Below are 27,069 nucleotides of genomic sequence, written 5' to 3'. Positions count from 1 at the left end.
GAGAGAGATAGATAGAGAAAGGCAGTGAATAATAGTTCATCTTTGTCAGCAAATTCTTGGGAAATTTGCCCAGATCGTTTTCTATCGAATCTCGTATACAGTAGTCGCAAATATTACAAAAGTCATGCCCCGTGTAAAACGAAAAGATACTTTTTCATATTTTTGATCATGAAGTCATTTGATTATATGCACTGGAAAAACGTGGAATGAGGAAAACGTATTCCCGTAACAATTTCTCATTTTCTCTCTCTCTCTCTCACACACACACACTCTTTCTTTCTTTCTTTTTCTCATTCTGTCACACGTTCTTCCCATTTTCTCTCTCTTTTTTTTTCTTTTCTTTTTTTCTTTTTTTTACAACATGATATCAAACGTCAACAACGACGATAGCTCTTTTACCACCGTCCGTGATCGTTACGAGGACAGTGCGAATAGTAAAATTCTTGAATATTCATATGCCCCTTTCAGGCAAGAAAAAGAGAGAGAGAGAGAATGAGAGAAAAGAGGAGGAGGAGGAGGGGAAAAAAAATAGTACAAACAAGAATCGAGGGAAATAATAAAAAATCACACTCATACATTTTACCCTTCATGCGTGTTCGTATACATCACGCACACAGTTTGCTAGAAATTTATCAGATCTCTTTCGCGGCTCGTATTTCACTGCAAAACTCACTCCGAACGATATGATTTAACGCTTGCCACTTGTATCCGTTATCATTAGGAATGAAACTTGGCTCGGTCTTGTTTTGAAACCCCTCCATTATCCTCTTTCACATCCCCCAACTCTTCTACATGTCTTTTTCGTTTTACCGAACCAAATATTTACACATTTCTACAAATAAATATGTATGTATGTGATATATTAGGTGATTCGGAAAAAGTCGTTTCGTTTTTTACTGACACAATAATGACATTAGTTGATGTAAACCGACAAATAATAACACGTGAGATCGATGTGAGGTTTAATTTATCAAATACAATTATTTATGATCACTTGAAAGGTTTAGGTTTAACCTCGAAGCATAAATTATCTTCATTTTTACAAAAGAAAAACCAAACTTTCGACTTTTCGAACCACCTAATCTTAATATATATAAATTACGTGTCACGTTGTTTGTCCGCAATTGACTCCTAAACTACTGAACCGATTTTAATCAAATTTTCCACACCGTGTGCAGTTTTATCCAACTTGAAAGATAAGATTGTTTATATCTCTATTTATAATCGCGAATTATTTGTTTATTAACAAAGAATCATGATTATCTCTGTTAATTCGATAAGATTCTAACAGATGGCGGTTTAAGGTAATTCGTATTAATAAATAATACACTTTGAACGATCCTGCTTGATAGGTATGAAGCTTAAGAACATAATACATATGTATGTGAATGTAAATGTTGAAAAAAACAGATGCAACGAGTAACACTTTGTTTCACCCTGATGACACAATGATGCACATTGATTTTATTATCAATTTTTTAATGATACCTAACGCAGTAAAAGATAAACAAAAAACCAAAAAAAAAAAGAATTTTTTCCAAGAAGATTATTCTATTATGATTTTCCAATAAGCTTAACAACACATATACATGTAACACATAAACCGTATAATAACACCTACAGAATAGATTTGATCGTTTCGATATTTCACACCGATTATTATATAAATTCCAAATCGTTGTTTATTCATACACGTGTTTATTATTAGTTGTATGTTTTAATCGTAAAAGCTTATACGTAATCTTTATTAATACAAATATCATTCAATAATCAGTCAAATAATACTAATCGTATTACAAAAAGCTATTATTGTTTATTTATGCATTCATGATATGCATTCTGGGTGAGTCACTTAAGAGTCAACTATCTAAAAAAAAACTTCGACAATTTTAGTGATATGTAAAAATATTTAAAGTAAGAATTTTTTGTTCTTGAAGATGACGTCAAGTTATAGGGAAAAACATTTTTTCCTAAGTCATGTCACCATAAGAGATTATAAAGATCATTATTTTATATTTTTAAATGTAGTCATGAATTTTTAAATAACCTAAAATCCTAGCTCCTTTTTTAAATAATCTACATTTAGGATTTAAAATTATGAACATAAAAAAAGGAGGAATATAATAATTTATTAGAAATGTTTCAGAGAGAGAGAGAGAGAGAGAGATTAATATTCCGTTTTGTGTCTAAATTAGAAAACTAATTATTTAGATGGGATTTTAAATAACTTATTCAGTATACTATGGTATATGTAATAATATGGTGTATATAGTATGGTATATGCATTAGTTAATGTATATTAAAATTTAATAATTTAATAATTTTATTGATATAATATTAAGTATAATAATAATTATATTATTATAGAATAATAAATTATATAATTTTATAATTTAATATTCAGTATAATATGGTATATTAATAGTATACTATGATATATATATATATATGTATATATAATAATATGTGTCTATAAAGATTACCAGAAAATTGAGTTATTATTTTCAAAATCTTTGAGTCATTAAATTTTTCTCACAGTGTCAAGATATTTATTATAAATTAACTAACTTTTAATTGTGTGGTTTTTTTTTTTTTTTTTTTTTTTTTTAAGAAATATGTCAACTCTTTCAGAAATATTAAAATAATAATAGAAATTAAGTGGTAGAACATTTGAAAGATGATATTTTCTTTTTTCAAGGATAGGTACACTTTTGTTTCAATTTATCAAAATAATATTTAATAATATTCAATGTAATGGAGTTATTGAACCATAGAAATCGTAGAAATCATTGGAAAATAGTGAAAATATATCGAAAAATATGTTTGTTCAATATGATGGGGACTTTCTACATTTTATGCAATTCCAATACAGCAGTTTATAAATCAACATTTTTCCGTTCTTGGCATTGTATTGAATTGTAATATAACAAAATATTGATTGTTTGAAATTGACAGTACTCCTATACAAATGTACCTCTCCCCCCCTCCTCCTCCTTCCCTGTACAAATGTACTTGTGATACACTGTATGTGAACACGTGTGATATACTATTTGCGTGTAATCGTTGTCGAAAATTTATAATTTCATTTTAATTAAAATTTCAATATGTTTCATAAAATATAAATATATATATATATATATATAAATATAATATAACTATGCTATAAACATAGAAATTCATGTATTCTTGTGTACAGGAGAGCTCTGAATAAATTTTTGATCACATGCAATTTGTAAACGCGTACAAAACAATGAACATCTATCGGTTACGTAATTTCTCGGGGAAAAACTGTAAAGAGCAGACAATTGAGTTTCGACTACGTTCCTACTTTTTTTTATTTATTTATTTTTTTTTTTTTCAAGGGGTTGATGGTACTTTCTCTTTCTTTCTTTCTTTTTTCTTTTTGTACGAATAGAAGTGAGCGATAATGAAAGCACAGCGAGTTGAACGCGTATGGCGGAAAATTGCTACGAAAGAGAAACGTAACGAAAAGATGAGTGTTCCGTTCTGTCCTTGTTCTATTTGATTCTTTTTTCTCTCTCTCTCTCTCTCTCTCTCTCTCGTGTCCTTTTTTTCGTTTTTTGATTCGAAGCTTTTCCTTGAATAATAACAATCTCTGAAAATCTTTTGAATAAAGATGCGAAGAGAGAGAGAGAGAGAGAGAGAGAGCATCCTCGAAGAGAAATGTCACTGAAATACAGTCTTATACATTTTGCTATAGTACAATTCAATTTAAAGCTAGATAGACAGGGAGTAAGCAGTTCAAGCTAGTGCAATTGTTGACGGAGATTGGATTTTATTGTATCGAGGACTAAACTTTCGTTGGGTCTTCTTGCTTAAGTCCCTCGTGACGAAGTATTTCTATCGGATAAAGAGAAAAAGCGTTTTGACGCATTCATCGATGATTTCCACTCCCCCCCTCCCTCCCTCCCCCCCACAGCTTACTTATTTCTCTTCTCTGTCAATTTATCAAATTTTTCAGAAAAATATTACACATTTACATTTTCGTCTGTTAAATTGTTTTATTTTTCATTGATTATTATCATTATCGTCATTTCTTTTATAACGTCAATAATAATTATTATTATTATTAATATTATTTGGCAATACAAAAAAAAATGATATTATAAATAAAGACAAAAACTGTAAATAATAAAACTTACGATAAATGAAGTATTGTAATGAAGTTAGATTGAAAAAGTAACTGAACATTATTATTCTAATTAAAGTGACATAATTATATATATATATTAAAGATGTAAGATTAAATTGTAAGAATATTTTGTGGATATATTATTATTTAGTGACTAGTGTAAAAATAACGTTATTCCTTTGTGAAAAGATAATAAAGAGAGATGGTGAGAATGTCAGAAAGCGGAGCTTTTAGTAAAGCTATAGCTTTAGGGAAAACCGAAAGTATTATACACGTTCATCACTAATCTAAGCTCTCGCATTAGTCTTATATGCGTATAGCATATAGTTGGCTTCTAGTCCTTCTTTAGTACTCCTATCTAATACAGTTTAATGCTCGACAGAAAGATGAAATGCCCATTCTCATTATTAAGCTCGGTTTATTTCAAAAGCCTTCGAGTTGCCAGCAAAAGTGGAGTTCTCTAAAGTAGAAGCTTAAAATAGTTAATAAATCAACTTTACCGTATACGAAATAATCTAGAAGTCCATCAAGATGTATGTATAATCCAATCGTTAGAGTTTCTACTACAAAGCGATTACTATTGTTAGTACTTGCACAGATACGGATAACATACAATACTATATATATATATATATATATATACAGTAAAGTTCGTTTTTCCTTTCTTTCATAGAAAAATACGAGGAGTGAGAGAAAGTACATTTCTGTAGAATGGTAGAACGTATAAGTAACGTGGGTGTGTACGTTGGTTTTATCACGAGGGGGTAGAAAAAATAAATTGAAGAATGTTATGTTACACGTAGAATTTCGAGAGAAAGAAAAAGAGAAAGCGAAAGAGAGAGAGAGAGAGAGAGAGAGAGAGAGAGAGAGATAATATAATAACAGTCTCTGAATTGTTTCTGCGTTAGTAACAGCAGCTTAATTCTGATCAAGTACTCTCTTCTCTCTCTATCGCCCAACTTTGTGGTATTTTAGTGGCAAAGGAAAAGAAATGAGGTCAAAGAGACCTCAGAGAAGAAAATTGAGAACTTCGAGTATCATACTTTTTATGTTCTCGCTTTAACCACCATGAATATTTCTCGGAAATTTAATTGCATACGGAAGAGTTTGTAGTCTTGGATGAACGGAGGAGTATCACTATGAAAGAAAAAAAAAAAAAAGAAAAAAAAAAATGTATACCTACCGGTAGAGATCGGACCGTATTGCATCGAAGACACCACCACCGGCTTTCAAACTTTTCTCAGAGTAAGTAGATAGTTGATAGTAGCAGTAGTAGTAGTAATAGTAGTAGTAATAGTAGGTTAGAACGAAAAGAAAACTTCACGTTGAAGAAAAAAGTAAGGCTGGTGGTGGTCGTTCACGGCTCTTATTCCCGCCGAACAAAATGAGAGTTATATAATAAATTGACGTTGTGTTCCTGAGAAGGAAAGAAGAAGAAGAAAAAGAAGAAGAAGAAGAAGAAGAAAAAGACAAAGTAAAAGAAAAGGATGAACGAAAAAAAAAAGAGAGAGAAAAAAAAGGACCAACTGTAACTCTGTCCCAAATAATTTTTATCCCGGTTCTTTACTTTTATTTCTTTTTCTTTTCTTTTCCTATTTATTTTCTTCTTATTTTCGTCGTATACTTTATTTAGTTATCTTTTTGAAAAGAAACGTTTCAATCGTTCCATCTTTTCACTACGCTTATTGATGGAAATTAGACTTTTTATTATTCTTAGAGAATGAGAAAAAAATAAAAATAAATATATATATATATATATAAATTAAATATAAAATAAATATAAAATAAATAAATAATAAAATAGTAAAATAGTAAATGTAATATAATAGTAATAATATATAAATGTATAAAAATATAAAAATATTAAAAATATATATATATATATATATTTTTTTAAATAGGAAAAAATAAACATAAAACTTACCTAATATGGGATTGCCACGATGGGTTGCCAAGCCACCAAGGGTTAAAACGTGAGAATGATCAGCCGTCACGACGATCAGAGTTTCCGTAAGGTCAACTTCCTTCATGACAGCTCGAACTGCTTTTTCCAAAGCTAAAGTTTCATCTAGTGCTCGATAAGCGTTATTGTAATGGTGGGCATGATCTATTCTACCACCTGAAACATAAATTGTAAACATTTTTTTGAAGTATTTTTTATCTGTAGGTATCGTTTTTTTCTCTCTCTCTCTCTCTCTCTCTTTCTTCTTCTTCTATTTTTATATTTACATTTGAATCTATTTTTTTTTTTTTTAGTTCTATCCTAAATTTCTTTTTTCTTTTATTGTACGTTGATAAAAAAAAAAAAAAAAAAAAAAAATGTCGTTTGCAGCAAAGCATCGAAATTTATGGGACGCGTAAATTGAATGAAAATTTGAAAGACTCTTCTCGCTCTTGAGATTGATGCGTACGGGATGGTGGTGTTTTCAGATAAGAGAATAATAGAAATATTTTTCTTATACAACATTCCACGAACACACACACACACACACAAACAGAAAAATCATTGAACTCTCGAATCGTGTTATTTTCAACGCCAAAAGATTCATTCCTATGTTATATAATACATTTTATTTTGTATCTTTTCTCTTTGTTCCAAAACTATAAAAAATCAAATATCATAGATAAAAAAGAAAAATATTTTTATTCCGATATATCATTTTTAATTATATTTTTGATGATAGATCGAACACCACCATCGGTGAAAGAGAATGCACATTTTGAAATAGAAATATAAAAAAATAAAATCGAATAGTTTCGACGTGGTGAAACAATATTATTTTTAGAAATGTTCCCAATAAAAATTTATTACACATTTTCAACTATAAAACTAGTAAATAAAAATATCATATTTTTTTCGAAAGTTTATTTTTCTTTTTTTTTGTTTTTGTTTTGTGAAACACTTTTCACGTAATTGTTTAACCCTTTGTGAGTACATTTGACGAATCGTCTAAATTTTATAAAGACTTATGTAAATATATCAAATATATAAATATTTCTATTTTGTTTCATTTATTATATATTCATTTATATTTATATATATATATATTTATTTATATTTTATAATTGAAATGTTGTTGCACAAAAATATATTTATATTATCAATATAAATTATATTCCAATTAAAATGTATTACTTTTACATATTAATCCATATTGCAACAAATTAAATCCGTTATATATATATCTTTAAATATTAGGTTGGAAACTATGAAACGGGCGTTTTTTTTTGTTTAGTCTGTGTTTTTCAATTGTTTATTAACTCTAAAAATAAAGAATTTTTTTTTTTTTCAAAAAAGGCATATATGATTTGTCCAATCGTTGGCAAAAAGTCGTAGAGATGCCAATGGAAATTATTTCAATGGAATATAATAAATAACGTGAAAAATTGCGCATTCAACGTCAGTTTCATAGTATTCAACCTAATAATTCACACACAGTAGTGTACTCAAGTAGTTTAACGAGAATCGTACATAGGTATAAAATGATATTCATTGAAATATATATATATATATATATATTATATGTTTTAATTTTATAAATATAAGCATAAAAATACAAAATCAAATAAAAAAAATATTTATGATTTTGCTTACCTTCTACAAAGAGAAAGTATCCTTCCGGATTCTTTGCAAGAATATGCAATGCCTTTAATGTCATCTCTGTCAGAGAAGGATCCCCAGTACCATTCGTGTTGCGATCCACGTCAAAGTCCATGTGAGAATAAGCGAATAGTCCTTTAAAATAATTCAAACTATTTATTTACATTTCTGTACTCCCTCTGTCTCTCTCTCTCTGTCTCTGTCTCTCTTGCTTTGTATACAATTCCTATACGTGTGCTTTTATATTTGTATATATATATGTGTATATGTATATATGTCGTATTTGTTGTTTCTAAACACGACTTTTCATGGCCCAATGAATATAGTGTTTTAACACACTGACAAATAATAACACGCACACATGACGAGTGTCTATAGAACAGGTAGGATTGCTACAAAAGAAAAGAATCAACAATATAAAACGAAACAGTACAGCTAGCTTAACCATACGAATAAATTGCTTCGTTATTAATCTAGAAGTATGGATGCAAATGTTTAAAGAAAAATAACAGAAGAGAGAAAAAATGAAAAAAAAAAAAATAAAAAGAAATAGAAAACTAAATAAAAAAAAATAAAAAAAGAAGAAGTAAATTAAATTCAACGACACGCAAAGTTTCGACTTTTTCTATTTATAAACCATTGGCGTTTGTTTTATCTTTTCTTTTTTGTATTTTTTTTTTTTTTTGATAGCTTTTTTCCCCTTTGTTTTTTTGTTTCTTTTTACTATTCTATTTTATATCGTCATTCGTATATTTTTGGGGATTTTTGAGAGGTTTTTTTTTTTTTTTTTTTATTTTTTTTATTAAAGGTATAGAAATGTTTGAACAAACCTAACAAGTAATTAACTTGTCGTGGATCAACACTGTCGAACTGTTCTTTATTGGATACGTATCTAGAGGAAACTTTTCGTATGCGATTGTTACGAGACCATTCCTCGATAAGATTTCTTCCATCTAATCTTCTGCCTTCTTTGTCCGGTTCTTCCGGATCCAATGTCACTTTAGGAACAAAATGACGCCTTCCACCACCAAGAATTACCTACAAAAATTCAATATAACTCACATATCGTCAACGAACACAAAATTCAATATACTATTGAACACAATGAAAGTAGTCTAATTTATAATATCAATTTTGTTAAATGAAGTTAAAAAAGTTTGCCCATTCAGATTAACGAGCTTTTGTTTTCCATCTGGAAGAGCATTGAAACTAACTAGTGTGCCCGTGCAAAAGCACCCAATGCGTACCCGATTTAACTCACTATCGCTATATACTATTGCGTACCAAAATACGATGAATTATTGTTGGTTCGATGAATTCTCTTGTTGGATATGAACGAACAAATCTTCTCTTGCGTTATACGTTTGAAAATGATTAATATCTTTGTATGATATATTGTAGATATATATGTGTACATTTACAAGAATACAATAATTAAGTAATAAAGAAATAATATTTTCAATTAAAATATTGTACTATATAATAAACAGGTGTTACGATACAAATTGAATACTTATGTAGATTGTATTGATCTTCCTACTAATCAAATTAATCGTGCCAATAATTAGTAAGCGAAAATGTTTCCCTAATTGCGATAATCAATATTCATGGAATATTGATCGTATGAATTAATTAAATAGGTTTCATTATTTTAAATATTTCATTCTAATGCTTTTATAGAGGTTACTGTAAAAAATTGAATATATATATATATATAAAAATCATTTCAAGTATGTATAATTGATTTTGTACAGAGTCTTCACGATACTAAGAAAAAAAATCTATTGTGTATTCAAAATAAATTTTATTGATTCTACTCTATCATACTTTTCAATGGACGAACTTTTGTTGAAAAAATTTTGATCAAAAAAATGAAAAATAATTTCACTGATTTTTTATATCATAAGATGTATATCATTTTCATTCTTTTTCAATTACCACTCATATAAATTGTTATAAGTTATTTTTATTAAATAAATATAGTTTCAGAAAATAAAATTAGTAGAATAGTTTTATTTGCAATAAGGTGAATTTGTGGATAAAGTTAAACCCTTAGGGTGTTTAGACCATGATCCAAAACGTCTTTCATCTTTTAGACAACTGCTTTTGATTACAACTTTAAGCTATTCAAACCATTTAAGCCAACCTTACTACAAATGCTTATTTATTAGAAACGAGAGTACTTTAATAATTCTATTGTGAATAATTATATTGTTATCAACATCTTTACTTGTAATAATAAATAATTATGATTAACAACTAAACGTTATATTATACGTTTGAAAAATATATATAACATAGTTTATATAAAATATATATATAAAAATATACCATATCATTTACTAACGTAATTATAAATAACGTAAACAAAAAAAAGTTCTAAATTACTAATTATTATAAAAAATATATTTAAATATGTTACGAAAAAAAGATATCAGTGTTCCTTACGTTGATATATAACCTAATTTAAAATATAAAACATATTAATAAAAATATAACATTTAATTTACTAACGTAATTATAAATAACGTAAAACAAAAAAAAGTTCTAAATGAATAATTATTAAAAAAAAAAATATTTAAATATATTACAAAAAAAAAGATATCAGTGTTCCTTACGTTAATATTACGACCAGGCTCATCTTCGAGAAGTTGCCTAGCGATATCCTTGCAGGAAGGACGAGAAGCAGATGGAACTTTGCCATCGTCTTCCCAATAACGGCTCGCCGCATGAGCGTAAAGGGCCGCTGGTGTTGCGTGCGTGACTCTTGTGGTCGTAACCAATCCCGTAGATTTACCTAAAAAGAAAAAAAAAAAAAAGAAAATGAAAGGACCAACCAAAAAAAACAAAAAAAGAAATAATATGTCGATCACGTAGTAGCCGAATTTTTTTCTTTTTATTATTTTTTTTTTTTTTTTTTTTTTAGGAAAAATAGTCGTAGACAAAGCTTATACTTGCCTTGGCCCTGTGCCCAATTTATGAGCGATGGCACGTGCGCGTCGAAACTCGAGTAACAATTTTCAAAGCGAGCTGAAGAATCCAAACCAACTGTTTCGTAATTTGCTTTAACTCCGCAAAGCAAAGCTGTCGCGCACGCCGATGACTCGCCTACTTGAGCATCCATGTTGTATGTCTGAAGACAAAAAAAAAAAGATAAAGAAAAGGGAAAGATTAGATTGTGATTAATCGTAAGAAGATTTTGCGAAATCAATTTATTAATTGGATTATTAGTGAAATTATAGTATATCGAAAGAACTTGATGATATTATATACGTACGTACGTACGTATTTGTGTGTTTGTGTGTGTATGTGTGTATGATTTATTGTTAGATTTATTTAATTTATTACAAATATCAATATTATTCTTTACTTTTATCTGTATAATTAAACTTATTTTTTTTTTATTATCGTCAGATTTCTTTCTTTCTATTATCTTTTTATCATTTACGCAAATAACACGTTTATAAAGTTTTATATATCATAATACAAATAAATTTACTTAAATGTAATTATTTAACTTTTGGTAACTTTAATATGGCACAATAGAAAAATGATACTATATATAAATATTAATTCGACAAATACAAAAATTGAGATGTAATTCAAAAAAAAAAAAAAGAAACAAAAAGATGAAAAGGTGAACGATTAACGTACAAATATTGATTCTTTCTTTTCATTGTAAAATATTGACATATAGTCTGTGTATTATTTTTTTTTTATTACTTGACGGATTTCAAATTACGACGGACAAACAGAGTATTATCTAAACATATAGAAAAAAAAAAAAAAAGCAGAAACAGGTATGTAGTCCCATAAAAGACAGGCCTCATTATCATAGAAAATATCGATCGATTTGAATTTCGTTGAAGGGGATTACGAAGGAGAATGACATCGATGACGTTGTTGCTCGCTTGTTATAGTCAAAATAAAAAAAACAAAAAAAATAAAAAAAAAAAACAAAGGCTTTAGAAAAATTCAACGTGAAAAGATAATAGAAAGAAAAAAAAGGAATGATGAAAGAAAAACAGGAAATGAAAAAGAAAATTGTAGATGAGACGGATGGGAAAAGTAGACCGCAAGACCACACTTGTCCGGTCCACCGAGAACATATGATGCGTCATAGCCGTTTATTCACGGCACGAATATCTCGCTATCTATACGAGACGGAAATATCGATAAGATAATCGATCGTGAACGTAGCTCACGTCAAGGTGTTGTTACGCTTTATTGGTGGTAGCTGTGTGCAGCACGCTGCCGAACGAACGATGGACGGGTACGCGAGTATGTCGAAAAACGAAAAGGTAGAAGAGAATAAAGATCGAAATTCCGGGCGTTGTCCAGAAACGAGGGAGCTAGATGGAACGGAAGAGGGGGGAGGAGTAGTTTCCGTAGCACAATGTATCCCTTCGTCGAGAGAAACCGAGCGGACCGACGTGGATGGATGGCCCTTTCGGAAAGTAAAGTGAGTAACTACGATGGCTCAAACGATCCGTCTAATATAATCGCAATATATAATAAGAATCGAGATTTTGTTTTTGTTTTGTTTTGTTTTGTTTTTCTTTTCTTTCAAAAATGAATTTCGATTATTCCGAAATGAAATGTATCCGGTTGTTACAATATGACGAATTAATTGAATAATTTACTCAATCATTTTAACAAGTTTATTCTTTTTATAAGTAACTTTGATTGATTGATTGATTGATTGATCAAAATGATTAAACAATGAGATTTATCAAATTAGAATAAATAATCGAAACGTTATTTCTTTGTTGTTTAAGCGCGAGTTATTTATTTCAACTGCTTACTTTTAAAATGAAAAAAAAAAAGAAAAAAAAATTAGTTCCAGGAAGTATTTATTCGAGTGGCCCGATTGCTATATACTCGTTTTGATATAAAGTATCTCGAGCTTGGACAAGCTCAAGTTTTTTTTCTTAATCTTACTCAACGTAAAGAGATAGATAAAAAAAAAAAAAGAAAAGAAACGATTCGCGTGAAAAACTTTTTTGTACTTCGCTCGACTCTACGTTGGTATTATATACTTTTAGATACACAGAGATATAGGTACTTACGATCGATTGCTCAACCGTTTGATTCATCGATCGTTCTAATCGCCAAGAGAAAGACGCGGTATCGTTTTCGACAAGGAGAGATAAAGTTCGAGAATCTCACGTACGATAGAATCGCGAACTTCTGTGATAAATGTTTGAAATCGATTTCAAAAGTTCCTCTTACCGATCCATTTGGAGATTTAGATCCAAGTTAAAATTAAATTGTGCTAACCGGATGATACTCTGCTACTTACTACATCCACGTCTTACTCTTCCAACCGAGATTACACTTCGCAACTTCGCGAAAACGTATTGTCCGTAGTATCAAGCTTCAAGATTATTGCACTTGTATTAAACCCTTCAAAATAACTGACTTAAAAAAAAAAAATAAAAAAAAAATACCTTACAATTGCGTTATTCTTCGCAGAGATACGAACGATAGTGGATCAACGTCGTCCAAAAAAACGGTCAACATCGATGTCCTTCCTGATGCAGAAAATTACAATATGCATCATAAAAGGAGAGGCGTTGCTTTGATTTTCAATAACATTAATTTCGACAAGATGTCAATAAGAAAAGGCTCCGATAAAGACTGCGATGATTTAACACAGACTTTGACAAATCTGGATTTCGAGGTCCGAATACACAAAGATCCAAGTTTCCAAACGATTTCTAAGATTTTACAAGAGAGTAAGTATAAGTTTATGAAAGTCGATCGTCTTGAATTTATAGCTTTTATTATTATTATTATTATTATTATTATTATTATTATTATTATTATTTGTATGATTATTTATTTGAACGTAGTCGAATAACGATTTGAAGCTGGCTCGTTATCCGAATTATTAGAGTGTAGAAGTACGAAAGTATAATGATCCAAGGGTCTCAGTCAGTTCGAAATTGTCCGAGCGTACGAATGAATCCTTTGAAATCATCGGCCTTTCCTTTCTCTTTTACTTCCTTAGTTAGTTAGGAGCAACCAAGCAAAAGAACGGATAATTTCTTCCTTGCCGTAGGCCCTTGTTGCTATATAACAGTTTATTTGTATTTCGTGGCATGAATATTCCAGGACGTTAAGTGGAATACACGTTTACTGCGACCAGCTGTTAATAATTGCAAGCCTCCACGTGGAAATCCAGACCCATCATTTAACCAATTTTCCTATGTACGTATATATGGATTGTATGTTTGCATTTATACGAACATACGTATATATATATATATAATATGTAGGTTAACTTAACTCAAACGAGCCTCGGGCCAACTCGCGTTTAATAACTACTCATGTTCAGTCGAAGAAATATTAAGAGTGAGAGAGAGAGAGAGAGAGAGAAATGAACAATTAAAAATCTATAAACTTTCGATGGATCATATTGAAGTATTATTTTCAAGACTCTACTCATAAATAAAAAATTTATTATGTCGTCGAGGTTCGTTAAAGTACCAATTAAAAGTTGAACATCCACGGTGAATTGCAATATGGACGGTAAAATGAAGGTGGATAACGAAATGCGTTGTTCAATTTTATTCGCAATAGAAATTACATTCTTTTCATTAAATTTGAACTCTTATTAAAGAACTATAATAATTATTATATTAATATAATATTTCATATCTCCTTATATACATTTCAAATCGACGTATTTCTTATTACTGCTTTCATATGAGAAACACAAAAATTGTTATTAACATTTTAAACATATTTATATATATATATATAAATATATGTATTTAAATACTCCTATTAAAATTTTTTTAATATATATATATATATTAACCGAAAAAAGATATTTTATTCAGAATAATGTTCTAGTATTACTTTGATTACATTTATTATATTTGCTTAAAAGAGAAATATTAATTATTACGATATAATTAACGTTAAACTTTAATAATCATTACAATTTAAAATGTATTTTTATTTCGATAAATCATTATAAATATCATCTCCGATTTTGACAATTCTACGTTTCTTTATTTATATTAATTAAATAAAAGCAAAAAAAAAAAAAAAGAAAAAAGAGATGTGAGATTAGATTTTGTATGATTCAATTCGTTACATAATTCGTATAGAAATTTTTCGCGGTTTAATACGCGTTGATTATTTATAAGCGAGCCTATATTTTACGGAAGCTTTCAACCTGAAATATATACTCGCCACATTCGCCACCAGACTGAATTTACATTCGCGTTGCAGAACTATCAGGTGCTGTTGGTCTCAGTGATGGTGTTGGTGGTAGTAGTGGGGGTGAAAGTAGGAATAGAGGAGAACGGTTGGGGTAGGTTGGGGGTGGGTTGGAGGAGGGTTGGTTGGTAATAAACTTCGAAATTTATAGCGCATCCTCGCTATCGATCGAGACCGAGCGAGGTTTAGCCTTCTTCGAAAGTAGAAGAGAAAACGTTGCAAAGCGGATGTTATTAGCAAAGACGTGCCTTAAAACGACGATGCTTGTGGAAAATGTTGGGTGGTGGTGTTGGGTGGAAAAGCCAGCCAGCCAGGATAGCCACGATTAGACAGAAGCAATTACGTTAACGCCATAATATCTGTCCTTTGTTTCACGGATAATCAGTGTTCTCGTTCTCGAAAAAGAGAGAGAGAGAAAAAAAAAGGAAAGTGAACAAAAGAAAGAGATCTTGTGTACTCATTTGTTCCAAGTTTTTTTTCTATCGTAAATAGTTGTGTTGTTGAAGAAGTTTGTCCGAAATGAAAATTCTTCTAACAACTGTAAAAATTATGTTCAAATCGATGAAACGACCTGGTATATACTTTTTCTAATCTTAAGTCATTCTTTTATAAATTGTTAATTAATGAGTTGAGTTTCAAGGGGATTATGTCATACTCTACTCTGTAGTATTTTTCATGTCAGAATTGTGCATCTTATGATGATTCATGATTCAAGTTTTCTATTATAACGAGAGAAAATCTATGAAATATTTTAAACAAAGTTGACAAATCCGATGATGAAGTATTCGCAATGATAATCAACGGTGTTAAATTTATCTGAAATTTTACATTTCATTTCATTTCAAATATTGTTCCTTTTTTTTGTTTTTTTTTTTTTTTTTAATTCAAATTAATAAGATTACATCTCGTATCGTTTATTCGATATATTATTTAATATGTATTCATTAGTGAAACGTTGTAATTAAAATGATAACAAAATAACAACAACAGACGAGAATCGAATGAAGAAATATTCGAAAGAAATAATTATACGAAATAATGAACAAAAAAAAAAAATGACTAAGTACAATGAAAATATTTATTTCTCATTAAATTTAATATATTTAAATGGTATGAAACATCAGTTTAATGAATATAATTAAGAAACAATGTATAAGGGAATAATTATTGAAATAATTCAATTCAAAGTAACAAGACAGGAGAATTTATCTCGTTAAATATATGTACTTACACGTATTAATGGTAGATATAGTTTAAGATGTTAAGAGAAAGCGTAATTCAGCGTTGTAACTGAGGAGTGATTCGAACGCAATTTGAACGCAATCCTAACGCAAGCCCGGATACGGAAACCCACTATAAACCCTTTGCACCACATTCCAGATTGCCATTCGCTCGTTCGTACGCGCTGCATGTTACGATAAACAGTTCTCTCCGACCATTACCACGTAGACTATGTTGAATTAATTAATCCTTTCATTAAAGCCGCTGCGGAAGACCACACGGATGCCGACTGCCTGATCGTAACAGTCATGTCGCATGGGGAATCTACTTTGTTATATTCGGCAGACAGTCTTTATCCCGTCGATATGCTCTGGACAAATTTCACTGCTGATCAATGTGTCACTCTTGCTGGCAAACCAAAATTATTCTTTATCCAGGTAGGTATCTGTTATATATAGAGGTATTTGTTATATCTGTTGTTAAATCCGTCAAATAATTATCAGATTTGCATTGCTATTAAATCACGTTTCAGATTGAAGTATATCAAAGTAATTATATATATTTATATATATAGGTATTTATATTCAATCATTATAGAGATTATATAATAATCGTTTGATTATGAATCTATTCGAATATGTTCTGCAAAACAAATTCCATCTAATCATAATTAAATTCGTATTACTATTTAATCGTGATTCAGAATCTAAAACGATCAGACGATAAATTTAACTCGTCATTCGAATAATTAGATGATTATATGATCTTGAATCTATATATTTGAGTTGATAGATTTACACGCAATTATAATATGATTTATAATGGGATATGTTTGATAACCGATTAAGAAATACGGTTTCACATTTTCTTCCAATTTTAAAATCATATTCTTTTTTTAAAGAGATACTGATATAACATGCTCATAAAGTATCTTGGATCATTATAAAAGCTAGTAAAACCGCTTGAATCGTCAGCTTATGGATGCTGATCGTGCTGGACCGTTTACGGTCTCGTATCTTGGAAAGGTCGCTCGTAAAACACATGTACACCGTACGGTTTATTTGTCGAGTCGTGAGGTATGCTTCCTCGTATTTTCCTTGTCAGAGATCGTCGTTCTAGTAATTTTGATTATTCGAGAATAAAAACCAAAACGGAATATTTAATAACGAGCACGAAACGACCTGAATTTCTTTCTAAACTGATATCTCTGAATGTTCCCTTTCTCTGCTTTTTTTTTTTTGCATTTTTTTTTTCTTTTTTCAAGCTCTTCTCGTTATACGTTCTTAAACGATAAAATTAATAAACAGAATCGTAGAACAGCTGTCAAGTTAAAGTCCCTTCACTTTCATTGATATTTTTTGTATTCTTTTTACCACAGGCTTGCCGTGGTAATCAACTTGACGATGGAGTTATAGGAGCTCTAGGAGAATCTCAAGGTTTAGCGACATATCAATCTATGGATGTAACGGATAGTAGAACAGATTCTTACACCATCCCTACGTTTTCTGATATCATGGTAGCCTATTCGACTCAGGACGGTATGTATCTCTTAACGAACATTTACGTACGAGAAATATTTCTCTTCTAAAAGGGTAAGCTGCTTATTTTCGATGCTACCTTCTAAAATAAGACAAGGAGAAACCGCGTAAAAATCCTTGGATACGTGCACCGAAAGATGAGAGGAATCTCGTTGTAAAATATAATCATCTTTCGGTGACCTAAATCTTCTTGAGAACAGAAAAGGGCTTTTAACGAGCGAAGTATCCTATCTCCTCTCTCTCTCTCTCTCTTCCTTTCTGTCTCTTTCTATTCCGTGGTTTTCATAGAAATATAATAATTAAATCATTCATTTCCTTTCTAGTTGTGGTTATATTATTTACTGGTAAACAATGTTTTATATTAAATGAAAAAAAAATATATATATTTTATTAAAATATAAATACATTTATATTATTCTACATTAGAAGCTATTGTACATTGTTGCGCTTAATTATCAGTAACAGAAGAACTATTATAATTTATTATTAACCAATAACACCATGAATTGAAAATATTCAATATTTTATACATTCGAATTAAAATCTGAGGAGTTACATATCTCTGGTTAAAAACATTTAAAATCATTATTTTCTATAATTGGTATCGCAAATTAATTGTAAAATGCATCATCTCGTGTAGCTGGTATAAATGTTTAAAAATCTTAACGATGTAATTAATGGAATTTTCAGAATGCGTGTTATTATCTTTCATAAATAACAAATATTTTGTTTTCAATGATAAAACGTAATGAACGGTAACGAACGACTCGTTCGTTCGTTTGTTCGTTTTTTTTTTTTTTTATCAAGAAAACAGATATCAATTTGACGATTTTTACTTAATCGATTAAGAGAAATACGAAATTTGTTTTGTTTAATTTCACTTAGTTTTTCTTTTTCTTTAACATCAAGATCCAATTTGTATTCGTTTTAGGATGAATATAATTATTTTTTTTTGTAATTAGCGAGATCATTTATATAAAATGGTTCGTATGTGATCAGAATAGACGGAATAGACAAAATAGATAACAATTTAGCGTGCAGAGGTAGAACGTAATGAAAAAAAAAGTAAAAAAATAAAAAAAATAAAAAAACAAGAGATGAGAGAATAAGTGTAGATAAAATGGGAGAGACAGTGCAAGCTCGCGAGATTTCAAAGTATATACGTATCCCAATGTTTATTTTTCCGTTATCAGCACTATAACGCTCGGAATTATTCAGTTTCCCACGGAAGTACGTGTACATTCGCGAGAAATTGGCTCGCTCGATTGGGACGTTTGTCTCGCGAGCAAGTTGACACGATAATATATGTGCGTATCCCTAGGATACGAGCCGAATCGAATAACCATGACGTTATTGAATTATCTGCTAATTTGATAATATTGCGTTGAATAATTTCATTGATGCAACCATGAAGTATTTCCTATTATAAACGTCGAGCTAGTGCTGCATAGGTTGTTTTATAACACGAAATTTTACCTCTATTAATAAAATATAATATATCACAAAAAAAAAAAAAAGAAATGACAAATAATGTGCAAAGCAGGGGAAAAAAGAACAATATTTTAGGTGCTCAGCTTTATGACAGGTAACTTTTCACGTGTGTGTATATATATATAAATACTGCATATCTCAAAAGCAATGAAATATTTCGTCTCCATAGAAACTCGTAAAAGAAGAGAAGAGTCGTATCTCCAACGGGAATCACTATGACGACGACGAAGTTGAGTAGAGAGAGAGAGAGAGAGAGAGAGAGAGAGAGAGAGAGAGAGAGAGAGGGAGAGAGAAAGAGGGACTGCTCAAAGAGTTATTCGTAAGTGCACTCGAGACACGAAACGTACAAGTGTGTCAAGGGTATAATATCTGTTTTCCCGACAGTAGCGGGGGCATATTTTTCATGCGTAGCACCGTACCGGAAATCACTGTGACATTATTTTCCCGAAGTTCTATCGAGTACATGCTAGAAACATTTATCTTTGTCTTTGGTACACGATGGCAAAATGTCAGGGAGACGAGGGTGCGAAATCCGTTGCTCAGAGCAAATATTTACCCTGCCGTTCGTTGGTAATGGTCCATAAGAATTTTACTTCCCTTACTGACGTACTTCCTACCTAATGAAAGACAGAGAGAGAGAGAGAGAGAGAGAGAGAGAGGGGAAAGGTGGCAGGTTGTGAGTTAGAAAAAACGTGATCTTAAAAGGAAAGGGAGGGGTAAAGAAGGATGAATTTAAGAGAGAAATAGAAGAGAATGAATTAGAATCGAGAGAGAGAGGAAGATAGAGGGAAGAATAATTAGAGAAAGAGAGAGAGAGAGAGAGAGAGGAAACGAGCTCACGAATGCAACTGGTAACAATGAGGGTATCAATCAGACAAACCAGCCAAATTGTTAATCCTATTATCCCACAAACGCGGACTGATTTCGAGTAGCAATATTTTCGTATTCCCTGACGAAGGACATTCTAAGCGTTTAATCAGAAAGAGAAGCCGTCTCGAATTTATTATTTTCTCAATTGAATAGAATATCTCATATCCAAGTAGATATGCTATGATATTGAAAATATTTTTCACGATAATGAAAAAATCTAACGCGTATTATCCAATGTTTAAATTGAAAATTTTTCATTACAAAATTGAAAAGATTTTTATTTCTATTCGAAATATACATTTTAATATACATACATACATACATACATACACACGCATACGTGACATTTTTGTTTTTTTTTTTCAAATCGTTCAAATCATTCTTCTAATTCAAGATTTGAAATTTTCAAATCGTACACCTAAAAAAAGAAAATATCTTTAAACGGGAGAGAATATTTTTGTCCTATTATTTGTTCCTTGCATTTTTTTTTATTTTTTCTGTTCTTTCTCTCTCCCTATAAATATTTTTTATTATTTTTTTTTTTTTTTTCAAATGTTAACGCCAGCAACGAATAACGAGCGACGACTAAGCAGACGACCGTCGTCGTCATCGTCGTTGTCGTCGTCGTCGTCGTCGTCGTCGTCGTCGTCGTCGTCGTCGAGTTCTTTTCTTTTTTCTTCCATTTCTCTCCTTTTTTTTTTTTTTTTATTTGTTCTTGTTTCTAAAACGTTTCACTCGATCGTCATCATCTCTCGCACGTTGTACACTTTTCTCTCTCCTCCTCCTTTCTCTCGTTCTTTCTTCCTTTCTCTCAGCACTTTAAGCGTCAGACACTTATACATCTTTCCTCGTAGCTGCGTTCGTAGGAAATACGCGGCTTTCGACCGCGTGTTATATGATCGATAACGAGGAACAAAGTGCCTCTCGGTGTGGCAGGAAGACTGAACACGGCGAAGTGCCGTGAATGTGAGAATCGGAGGCTAGGAAAAAACTGCTCGAAAGCTTCATGCTTTAAAAGCTCGATTCGAACGACCCATCGAATAGCATCTCGCCCCCAACACCTTTTCCCTTCCCCTCACCCCCTTCCAACCCTTTCTTTTCACAATAGGCATCGTTATACACGCGTAAAGACATTCATTTGCTTGACACAAATATTTTCTACAAGTTACGTTTATTCTTAGTCTTATTTTCTTTTTTGTTGTTGTTGTCTTTTCATTCATTGTTTTATATTACATTTTAAATAAAGAAATATTATTTTTATATATATATATAAATTACGTGTCACGTTGTTTGTTCGCAATGGACTCTTAAACTACTGAACCGATTTTAATCAAATTTTGCACACTGTGTGCAGTTTCATCTAACTTGAAAGATACGATAGTTTATATCTCAATTTATAATCGCAATATTATATTATTTAATCGCGAATTATTTATTTATTAACAAAGAGTCATGATTATCTTTTTTAGTTCAATAAGATTCTAATATATATATATATATATATATATATAAGGATCTTTATATATCGTCCAATTTCTTCGAGCTATTTCTTTTAGTTTTATATTTCATCTTTTTTTTTCTTCATAAAAAAGCCTTACGTAAAAAGAAAACGATTCTTTTTCTTTCTTTCCGTTCTTTTTTTATTTTTTTTATTTTTTATTTTCATTTCTTTCATATCTTTCTTTCTTTCTTTATTTTTTTTTTTTTTTTTTTTTTTTTTTATAACGTTATCCCTTTGATTATTTTCAAAGACAATGAACTTGGCAAGCACCCTTATCGCAGAGTTCCGTATCACCTTGATTGTTTTGCTTATCGTTTTTTTTTTTTCTTTTTTTTTTTTTTTTTCAAGCGAACCGGCAAGTATTTTTCATTAACCCAGATTTTTTTTTCTCTCTCATTCGGCCGTTCGATTTTTCGTTCGTTTGCAATTCATTGTTCAAGTGAGAGAGAGAAAGAGAGAGAGGGAGAGAGAGAGAGAGAGAGCTGTCATACTACACGATAATTTGCCGATTGCTAAACTCGAAATGAAATACTTTCGTTTTGGTTCGGCTGGTCAAACGCGCTGACGTTCAACCTGTGTACGATAAATCGTGAAAAATGTCGATAGGGTGAACACTCATTCATTCGAACATGTTTATTTCGTGGTATTTTCATTCTCTCTTACTCTCCTTTCACCTTTTTTTTTTTTTATTTTTGGACAAAAAAAAAAGCTGAATGTTTTTTGTAAAAGAGATTTGCAAATAATTTAAGAAGAAAGAAGAAGAGAGAAACAGTCAGAGAGAGAGAGAGAGATAGAGAGAATGAAAGAAAGAAAGGAAGACAGTGTATATTTGCATTGAAAGTAAGTTCTCAACGAGGTCATTAGTTCTACTATTCTACCTGACGATCTAAATTTATAACAAAAAGAAACAAATTCTTTAGAACGTTTCTGAAAAGTCTTATCAGTATCATGGTAACAACGATTAATACTTATTGTGTATATATATATATATATCGATGTTTTCGAGTAGAGTGAAAGTTCGTAATGGGTTAGATAGAAAGCTTCCTGTCTATTTTTCACTAACTTTTTGTCTCCTACAAAAAAAAAAAACTCTTTACAGCTATAACACGTTTTCTTTACAAAACAGTTTCTACATTTATTTATATTTCTATTTCTCTTTTACTTTTTCGATTTTTGATGAAAAGCAGCTTTAAACAACAAAATAATATATTTTTATTTCGTGTAATAATTTTAATGAGATTACACAAATTGTCGAGAACGGAAATAGCATTTATACGAAGAAAAAAAGATAATATTCTATATATACATATATACATACATATGTAGTAATTGTAATAAATTATCTAACGAATATAATTATGTATGTATGTATGTATGTATATTAAATGAGATAGTAATTATAAAAGTCATAGTTTCTATCATTTTTTCTTTTTTTTTTAATGTAAGCAACGCAAATAAATTAAAATGTTTCAAAATTTCAACTTTTAGCCTATATTCGTAATAACTGACATTAATGTGGGAACACCACCATTTGAAAGAGATCAATTATTATACGAAATAATATATATATATATATATATATAAATATTTATTATATTAATATTAATTATATATTATATTCTAATAATAAAAGCAATTTATAAATAATATATATAGGGTGTTCAGTTTGAATTCGTGTCTGTAAATATAACGCTGAATTTATATTATAACGTGGTTAATATGTTACGTTAGATTGTATGACTTTCGCGTTACGGGAAATCACGTTTTATGGAAATTTTTCTCATATAATACAATTATGTTAATTTGTTAATTTTTTCCTTTTTTTTTTCTCGAGATAATTTACAATAATTTTATAAGGACATATGTATTAAGTATGAACAATGAACAAAATTCTTCTTTTTTTTTTTAGCAAAACTATTTTTGAGAACGTACCTAATGTCCAAAAGTAAAAAATATCAAAACATTTTGTTTCACATTTATATATTGATTTATATTTTTTTCATTTAAATGTTGTTGCAAAGAAAATATATTTATATATTTATATCATCAATATAAATATATTTCAATTAAAATATATTACTTTTCCATATTAATTCATATAGCAACAAATTAATATCAAAATCATTTAATAATTCATTACTTAAGGGATTAATGAAAGAAATTACTTTGCAATTGAAACACAAATTATACATAAATTGTACACGTATACATTTTCAATTGAAATGGGCATATTTTTAAAGTTATGGTTACCATGAAGTATTGCGCGTGACTTCTATAATAAACTATAGCAAGAAATACGTTTAAACGCATGAGCATAACTGTGTTACTAAGTGCGATATGAATGCACAGCTGGTGCATAAATCATGGATAGTAACATATGTCGAGCTAAAGGTATCATTAATGTGTTAGAGAAGGGATAAAGAGGATAGTTAACGTAGTTAACGTATCAAGGTGCGAATATGTGCATAGTAGTAGCTTGCTTGGTTAGTATATACATTTGTAGCACTGCGTTTAACACTTTGCTTTAAGAGAGAGAGAGAGAGAGAGAGAGAGAGAGGTAAGTGAGTAGTAGAAATGCTTAATGTTTATAAGCTTCAAATATCCCTAAAGATATTTACTAGTTTAATTGAACGAAGCAAATAATCTAAATAATGACGAAATCGAACTAAATTGAAAGCCATTATCCAACATTCTCTTTTAACAATAAGGGAGATCGAATTCGCTTGATATATATATATAATAATATAATATTAATAAAATTATATTATATAATATTATTTTAATATATGTAATGTAATAGATTATATATATATATTATATTATAATACAAATAATAATATTATTTTATTATATATATATATTTTTGATAATTATATGATAATTACATAAATATATTTATTATTATATATACATACCCATAATATCCCTAATGAAAGAAAAACGTTTAAGTTTAATAATAAAAAAAAAAAAGAAAAAGCAGTAGAGTTATTTGGGAGTTGTTTTTTTCTCTCATTTCATAGGTTTGTAAAACGACAAGTTTCAAGTCGGTGACGCGCCATGGCGTTAGGACAAACAAACCGTATTTCGATACATCTACCTACTTCATTGTCCCAACAGAACGTTTAATGTGTACTGACCTGAAAACAAGCCCTTTCAACTGACTTTCAGGTTTCTATTCGTGGCGCAATCCAGATGACGGCTCCTGGTTCATACAAGCCATTTGCGAGGAATTCAATATCCATGGCAGAACTCGTGATCTACTCACTCTGATGACTTTCGTCAATCGACGAGTTGCCATTAACTATCAATCCTTCGTACCCCATCTAAAGAATTTCCACGCGAAGAAGCAAATACCGAGTATAGTCAGTATGTTGACTCGGTTGGTGTATTTTCCTAAAAAGAGTATTTTACGATCGACACCAGCAATACACCTCCCCCCCTCCTCCCCTCTCCCCCAGCAACTTCTGAAGAAAACAATACATCCAATCTGAAGAACAAGGATTATGAGACTGCGTTATGCTGACATACTCGAGATTATAATCTTTGAAATTGTACAGATGATATCGTCTCTTATTTTCTTTCCATTTTCATCAAGCATCTTTGCTAGATGCACGATTATAAAATAGTAAGCTTTGTCTTCTTCTACGTGTGTACTATGCATATTATAATATATTTTTAAATTTTACAAATGTAATCAATAATAATATAGTATTGTACATGATATTTCAAACTTCTTAGTTTTTTTTTTTTTTTATTAAAAAATAAAATATATTAAATTATATGTATTAATTATATTATAGAAGATATCAGGGACAGTAATACCCTTTTTGTTTTTAGAATATGTTACGATTATCAAATATGATAATAAATCATTACGTTTAACAAAATAATTTTACTATAATGTTATAAATAAAAATGTTATATAATATATATTTATAATTAAACAAGTAGAAGAACAAGTGTTACAACCTATCTAGACCCTAGATTTGTTGTAACTTGGAATCGATAGCAAAGCAAACTGAACTTTATGAAATTAATATATTTAACGAATTGAAATTATAATTATGAATATAGTAAAAGCATAATTTGTAATGATTTAATTAGAAAGATAATTTTAATAAAAATTAAGAAACCTTTTGTTGAATATATTTTTACAATTTCCACTTCTTGTATACAGTGCATTGTGTGTACCAAATTTTTATTTGGTTTACTGATTTTAAAATCTTATTTATTTATTATAAGTTAATTTAAATAGGAATAACTTATCTAAATTGTAAAGTGAACAAAACAATACATATATACATATATGTATATATATACATATATGTATATATATATATATATATATATATATATATATATATATATATATATATATATATATATATATATATATATATATATCTGTTGCTGTAAAAATGTATAAATCAGTTAATATATATAAAATAACTAGATTATTCAAGAAATAATTAAGAATTAGATGTATCTTTAAAAAAGATGACGATTTTGATGTTATGAATTGAAATATCTAGTTGTTACACCTAATAAATTATAATTTTAGATTAGTAAAAATAAATTACATTAAAATATGAAAATGTTATACTGTTCATTTATTTAAATCTATCAAATGTTTTGAGATATTTAAATTGTTACATTTTTCCTCCTATTACTACCCTCTTTGGTTTACCAGATCTTAAGCCTATCAGGAATGTATCTTTTCTAAGAATAAATAAATACAAATAAGACAATTGAAATATCTCAACCTGTAACCCAACAAATCCACTCATAAATTTACCTTTTTTTTTTTTGTTTATTTTATTTTTCAGTAGTCAGAATTGACTGCTGACTATTTCTACCCTATCTCAAAATCTCCCGTTTGATTTGCAAACGACGCCAATATGCGGCCAGATTCATATAGAAAACGGACGTATACTTACGGCTCAAGAAACAAAAAGATTATCATTTCATTAATGATAATTCTTGAAACAAATTGTTGAAAATAAATGAATGGTCATTGTTTGTTCAAAGTAACTTTGGATGCACTAATTTGAATCAAAGAGAGAATTGTTCATTGTAGTCAAAGAGAATAAGAGAGAAAGAGAGAAAGATAAAGTGACTTAAGTTTCGATTCAACTACCCATCGAAAACTCGATTCCATTTTACGATTACTGTTAAAGTATACTATTTTGTTTCTCTCATTGAACTCTATTCGTTTCTGTATCAAACTTATCTGAGCGGATAAACAAACCAAAAGATAAAACTACCACGAATTGAGAAATGTTTTTTTTTTAATAACAATTTTCCAATATTGTACTACTGCAGATTGACATTTAAATAAAACGAAAGTGATATTTGAACCAAATCCTCAAAAACTTTTGCATATAAAAGATGTTATTTTCCAATTCTTTTTTTTTTATTTCTTTTTTTGAATTATATGAAATCCTTGAATGGTTTCCCTTTG

General features: G+C 29.5%; 2 protein-coding genes across 3 annotated transcripts in view; one reads left to right on the top strand and one right to left on the bottom strand.

Moving 5' to 3' along the window:
- LOC107065083 (alkaline phosphatase) overlaps nt 1-27,069 on the bottom strand; it is a 135,622-nt gene that overhangs the window by 36,096 nt on the left and 72,457 nt on the right. For both annotated transcript variants that reach the window (XM_089173033.1, XM_089173029.1), the window contains 5 exons: nt 10,713-10,887; nt 10,373-10,551; nt 8,585-8,792; nt 7,749-7,889; nt 6,078-6,272 (listed from right to left, as the gene is read on the bottom strand). In XM_089173033.1, coding sequence (XP_089029159.1) covers nt 6,078-6,272; nt 7,749-7,889; nt 8,585-8,792; nt 10,373-10,551; nt 10,713-10,887 — 898 coding nt within the window. The remainder of the gene's footprint in view (nt 1-6,077; nt 6,273-7,748; nt 7,890-8,584; nt 8,793-10,372; nt 10,552-10,712; nt 10,888-27,069) is intronic.
- On the top strand, nt 11,340-25,959 carry LOC149033611 (caspase-1-like). The gene is made up of 5 exons (XM_089173043.1): nt 11,340-12,216; nt 13,230-13,492; nt 16,470-16,645; nt 17,587-17,746; nt 24,777-25,959. Exons 1-5 carry the CDS (start codon nt 12,020-12,022, stop codon nt 25,097-25,099), a joined length of 1,119 nt encoding a protein of 372 aa, XP_089029169.1. The 5' UTR covers nt 11,340-12,019; the 3' UTR covers nt 25,100-25,959.

This window comes from Polistes dominula, unplaced genomic scaffold, assembly GCF_049000335.1.
Source record: "Polistes dominula isolate Pdom_NZ unplaced genomic scaffold, Pdom_raw_medaka contig_28, whole genome shotgun sequence".
In the NCBI taxonomy this organism is placed as follows: domain Eukaryota; kingdom Metazoa; phylum Arthropoda; class Insecta; order Hymenoptera; family Vespidae; genus Polistes; species Polistes dominula.
Note: the sequence above shows the minus strand (reverse complement) of the source record. Positions and strands in the feature narration are given on the sequence as shown.